The sequence below is a fragment of the Schistosoma haematobium genome, chromosome ZW (assembly GCF_000699445.3).
Source record: "Schistosoma haematobium chromosome ZW, whole genome shotgun sequence".
NCBI lineage: Eukaryota > Metazoa > Platyhelminthes > Trematoda > Strigeidida > Schistosomatidae > Schistosoma > Schistosoma haematobium.
Window position 1 is genome coordinate 29,682,894 of NC_067195.1, and position 6,657 is coordinate 29,689,550.

At 32.5% G+C, this 6,657-nt stretch overlaps 1 protein-coding gene across 1 annotated transcript; it reads right to left on the bottom strand.

Annotated features, from left to right (window-relative positions):
* Positions 1-140: 140 nt before the first annotated feature.
* On the bottom strand, positions 141-6,657 carry MS3_00010346 (uncharacterized protein; the record flags this gene model as incomplete). The annotated part of the gene is made up of 4 exons (XM_051218708.1): positions 141-236; positions 2,543-2,642; positions 5,546-5,588; positions 6,618-6,657. 4 exons carry the CDS (start codon positions 6,655-6,657, stop codon positions 141-143), a joined length of 279 nt encoding a protein of 92 aa, XP_051070999.1.

Genomic DNA, 6,657 nt, shown 5'->3' on the forward strand with positions numbered 1-6,657 from the left:
CATCCGTATTGGCCACTTGTTCGTCTAGCCCTGCCAGTTGAGTCCAGAACGCCAATAACAGTGAATCATTTATTTCAAACATACTTGGTTTATATACCAACTAAACAGACCGCATTGTACCGTAAAACAGGAAATAACATTTATACAAGACCAAGCCAAAAAGTGGCTGTGAACTTGAGAGACTGTAACCAATAAAGTGAACATAACTTAAGAACAGTAAATCGTATAATAATAATCTATAGGTCAAAATGAAGTTTATAATAAAAGGAACATAGATATACATAATCTAGTTACTGAATAGTTATACAATAAGAATTTGTATATAATATTAGTCCGGTATTAGTGTTCAGAAGATACCCGTAGTTTAATCTTCACTAGGATATAACACCTTACTATAATACATCTTTGACTTCAGAACTGACTGTTAAAGTAGGCATCATATCTGTATCATGAAATTTTTATTCTGGTATGTGTATACGGATAAAAGATGTTAGTCTAATTACAGCTGTGTTATACAGGAGATAGGGGAGATGTAAATGGTTAACTTAATAGGATAAGCTGGAAATTTAGCATTTGTAGATTCAGAAGACAGGATATCATTTATAGCACGGCTATTTTTGTACTATTATTTATCAAAATCTTTCTTATCCCGTTTTGTACAGTGAAATGACTCGCTTTAAAACGGTAATTATTTTTGTTATTTTCTGAAAAGTGATATAAAACGCAAATATTCCCCGAAAGATTAGCATTTCTCCAAACAGTGAATGCAAGTGTATTGTTTCGAGCGTTCCAATCGCCATCAGAAATTATGAAAGGGCGACATACTGCCATTAGCAAGTTCGTGATTCTCATTTCCATAAGCATAAAAAGGATGCCTCAAACGCTGTGGACGTTATCCGCAGCACCTGAGACTCACATCGAAGCCTCCATTTCTATGGCTAAGAAATTCCAGGAATCCAACTGATAAATAATACCAACTGACTAACGAACGTGGATTTGGATGCAATGCTAAGTCATGAAGAAGGTGATGTTGTTTCTACGAACTCGGAAGAATTCAGTAACAGAAAAAACGGACTGTGTGAAATATGCCATCTTGCTCAACCACCGAGTGGAACTGCCGAAGTAAAACTTGGATTGTTTGTCGCTGCAATGCTATTTTTCATTCGTTTTGTGGGTAAGACCCACAACTGCAATTCTCTGATTCCACTATCCAATATGTGATGAGATTATAGAATTGTAATAGAAGACATGACCATACTAAAACTTGTTGTCATATTTCAATTGCCAACTGAGAAACTAACATTTTCCATTTTTTTATGAGCTAATTGTTAAGGAAATAGGGGAACAGGGGATGGGAAACCCTGGAACAGAAATGATTGTGGGCTTGAAATCAAGAGACAGATAAAATGCCCTTTTTAAGGTGGCACACAACTTGATTTCAATGTTTTTAATTCGTTACAAATTGCATCAGTAAATTACTGTAATTCGCATCCCATATACGCTTTCTGTATTTTCTATGACAGTTCAGCTGTCATTACGTTTGACGTTAGTTTTCCATGAATTAGATTTACAGTTGCATCTGTTGTGCCTCGTATTTTTTTCGGTAACTAAGTTGAGATCGCTCTTGTGTATTCGAAAAAAAATCGCTAGGTAGAATTCTGTGATTGTGAGAAACCGATTATACTATATTAATGATACATTTAAGAATGGTAAATGGTGATAGTGGTTTGGCTTGCATTTTAAGCTTTACTAAATCGTACTGACTCAAAATAATGAAATTGTAGTTAAATGCTTGACGAAGTTATTACAGTCTATCCGTGAACATGGACATGATTATCGGTACATATACATCATATCACTGAAGGTGCAAAATAAAAACATAGTCATCCGATAGTACTCAGTTTTTACATCTTATACATGAATATGTGTAACATGCACTCAGCCGTGTATCCTTCACTCATGAAAACATAAGAATACGTACAGCCGTATAATTACAAAACCTTTATTACCTGCGCAAAGGCTAATTTGTATCAGCATTCGTCGATAAATAATATCTGTTATCTTGGTATATGCCATTATGTTAATTGTGAATTAAGTGAAATAATTATTATACTCTTTATCAGTGCCTGTGAACTCCTTTCCTATGTAGTACAATTCAGTCAATACTGATAAAAATGTTGCTTGACCTTATAGTGTTTACTAAAACTTAATAAGATTAAATTTCAGTTATCATTAACGTTGCGTGATTTTACTACAAGTAATACTTTTTTATGGTTCATCAAAAGCCAATATCATCTAATAAACACTGATCTGTTTAATAATCATGCATGCAAACTTCAATAACGCATTTTCAACATTTTTCAGCTTGTTCAGTCGGAAAATATAGGCTTTTAATTATTATATAGAAACTAAACTTCAGTACAGCTAAATATCAATTCACACAGTTGACCTTATTCTCATCTAGCAGTCTTATCGACCAAAAAAATGATTGTCAAACCTAAACCTGTTAATTAGCACTTAATACTACCTATATTTTAATTACCTGTCGAATATGGTGGTTATTGAGACGTTTAACTGTTTCGGGTTTGATTTTAAAACGTTCACATATTACGAATATGTACATAGAATTTGTTGGTGTCCCTCTAATATGTTTAACAAATAAATCAAATCATTTAAAAATATGTCACTAATAAGTTGAATAAATTACTTTACGGTAAAATGCATGGCATAAAGTAAACAGTAATGGTTTAATGAACTTTAATTTTTTTATATTTCAAATGTTAAAAGTGTTTGTATTGTTATTATCAAATTAAATTGAAGATCAAAATAGTAATGTGGTATTACTGCATACTTACAAAATACTTGCTATCGACATTACGCAAAACAAACCTAACCGTACACTTCCTAAGCACAATAACTGACACTTGCATACACAGATAGGTTTTCTTGTCATAATTATATACAGGTCAATTACGTAGATTGTACAATGTATGGTTGAAAACATTTTTTATGTTGATGAATTCGCAAAATCACGCATCAGCCACGTATTTAACTATGGACTATTATATTCAAGAATACAATGTCTCGTTTATTGTCGATACCTTTTTAAAGCGAAATAAAATACAACCATTGTATTGAGAATTACTATTTGCAAATATCACCTATACTTAAATAATCTTCGATTCTTTCCCCTAAATTACTATTCCTTTACGAAGGCGTAAACTGTTATTCAGTCACCAATCCTTGACGTTTAGCGTGAATATTATATACCCTATACATGATCTTATAAGAATGATTTATTCATAAGTTTACACACATAGAAAGATCATTACAAGCTCAAACAATATGTCAAAATAGTTCAAGAAAACACTAAAATAGAAATCTATTTTCTCCTTGTACACTAAACACTTTATTGTATTCCAGTTTCAGTAATTACTATTATAAATACAAGTGTGTGTCATATTAAGCCAAAAGTTATCAGTTTTTCACAGGTTACTTTTAATAACGTGCATGGTCTTTCTCTTGTCACGACAACTGATGACTTCAGTCCCATGTTTACGTGATCCAAAAGAAATTTAATCCCACTTTTTATCACAATATCTATACACAGCCAGGAGTATAGTATGTTGGTCGATCAGAATTGATGTCTTTTTTCTAGAAGTTACAACTTTATGTCAAAGCGCGGAAGAAACAGACTGACAGAATCTTTTTAAAACATAAAACTTATATGTGAAAATGCGAATTTCGACATCCAATCAAACTAGTTTATGCTACTTTGGTTTGAACTCATCAGATTACAAAAATGCACAATTTACAGATAATTAACAAATTATTACAGGCAATAAAATGTTTGTTCATTAACACATGAGCACACACTTTCAAAAACAGGTCAATCAATCACTTATTTTTTTTAATTTTTTAATCACACCCAAAATATTTTCACCATTGGGGTTCATGAATCACAACAAATGTCTAATAATTGTCAGCCCAGAAAACAAACATTTGTTTGAATGGACGTTTTCATCTATTTAACACCATAAAGTGGCAAAAACTATTCCCTATGAATTTTAATATTAATTGGGAAAAAATAAAGAGGTAACGAATGCTTTCCGATGTATTGTTAACAGAATAAACTTATCAAAAACGATGAGGATATTAGTCTCTTATGAATAAATTAATTTAAACTATGATAATAAAGATTTCACAATCAAATCTGAACTCACAGACAAAATCAAGTAGTCATTGTCTCAATTAGTGGACTAACTGTCTTCATAACCCCTGAAACATTTATGGTGTCCCTATAACAATAAAAAAGAATAAGTGAGACTTTCAATAGCACTATACTGTCTGTACCCACTTCGTAACTATGATTCTTTCTATAAGCTTGATTATCCTGATACTTGCCACATCTTTACCCTTATACTGTTCGGTCAAGAGTAAATATATGTCAGTTTGTAAACACACAACACTAGAAGTGTATTGGCGCATTCAAATCAACCTGATTACAATTCAAAAATAAGGTGGTTCTATATTCACTTTTCTGAAGGAAAACAGTAAATCCTACATTAAGATTGATGTGGAGCTCAAATTCACGTTTTAGTTGGTAATTCTGATATACTCGAAAGTCAGTATATTAAGAAGTAAATTAGATGCCATTTATGTATGTTAATATACAGAGCAAAACAATAACTATTCTTCGACATTTCATACAGACTGATGACTTTGTAAATGATGTTACACCTAGTACATACTGGGAATAATAGATTACAGATCTCCTGTAAACGTCATGACAGTTAAATTGACATCATGGTAAACGGTATTTAATTTCATGTGACTAGATAGATTTAGGAACGAGTCTTGCTTAATTTTGTGCTTTCTTTTATATCGATCAACACAAATCATTCAGGTTTGGCTTCAGTATCCAAGCAATTCATTCTTTACATTAATACTCGAGTAGACGTCTTACGAATCCTCCAGTAAAAGACGCTAAATTTGTCATCTTCAAGTTATATCAGATACACGATGAAAGTATATAAAAAATTGCATTTCAGATGGCAACATATATAATACTTCAATCTCCAATTTGGTTTGCGACGGAGATTAATGAAGCCAAAAATCTAAGCATAAAATAAAGAGGGATTTCTTTTGTATGTTAAAATATACAAATTTCACTTTTCTAATCATGCACCTAATACGCCTCTACTTTTTTTCTTCCCACATATGATTTGTGTCAGAATCAGTTGAAAGTAGGTTTATTTGCCTTCACTAAAAGTGGAGAATTTTACGAGATAAAGAAATTAGCTTCGTGTCAACAGTGATATATTCGTTAATGTGAATGAAGAAACATCGCTATCCACCGAAGATTACACTCGTTAGATCTATACATAAAAACTGACCTGGAATATTCAGTACACAAGTTTCCAGATTGGTTAGAAAGAGAAACCTAATTCGCTCTTTATCCCCATGCACTAGATGAATATGTTACAATGACACAATAGATGACGAACTACTTCATCTTCGACAGATACTCATCAGAAATAGTTACCCGCCTAGATTTGTCGATAGAAATTTAACACCAAGATAACATCCTGAAAAAGTACTGACATTTCAAAAGAAAACTCTTTTTATGAGTATCGAATTTAAAGAAGATATGGCTGCCGAACTCTTGAATAAACAGATTTCAAAATCCCTGAATAAAACCATATGTTCAGCTAGGCTTCGTAACGTCTCCTCAAGCCGGCCCACTATTCACGGATGTGATGAGGATAAACTTTTGCTTTGGACCACATCAGTATGCGTCTATAAATTTACTTGCTCCTGTGGGTCAGATTACATTAACCGTTCAAAGCGATCCCTTTCCAAACGCATCTCAGAACACTACCCGTAGTGGCTTTTAAAAGGAGAATGCTAAACGATCACCAGTTCAATACAGGAGCATCTAACTAATGTTTTGTAATCTTAAACAGTAATCAGTTACTATTATCCTTTAACAATTTCCTATGATTATTACCCAGTTATTATTATGACCTTTACGTTTTTCATTTTTCTTCATATGTCAAAGGGACAATTATCTTCCATAATTCTGACCCGTAAATTATTTTCATAGACCTATTCTTCTCCAACCCCTTGATTATTACGCAACGTCAATTGAAATCTCGAATCACTTTGTGATGCAGTCTTTTCTATTTTTCTATGGATATATATTTACCAAACAACTGTAAATAAGAATATGCAGCTTGAGTAAATGATTTCATCGAAAAGAACATTTCCCTCACTGAATTCTCTTTATTTTTATATGACATGGCTTTTGTATTTGTTCAAATTGTGTTTTAAATTATCGTGCTACATCAAATTACACGTTGCTAAGCCATTAAACTTCGTTCAGGCAAAAGAGTCTGTATTCTGCTATTTCAAATGAATTATAATCTCGTTCCAAGGGCTTGGGGAATTACGGCTATACAAAGCCTCCGAACCGTGATATTTATTGCAATCAATTTAATGTAATCAAAATGAAAACCCAGCAGGTATGAAAAAATATTACTCTTATGCCATTTATTATTTTCTGGTTGGCTCTTAGGGTGAGAGAAAAGAATACGGGAATGTGGGTGTATAGTCACGTGAATTATTTGGTGATTGGTTTAAACTCACAACTTGCAT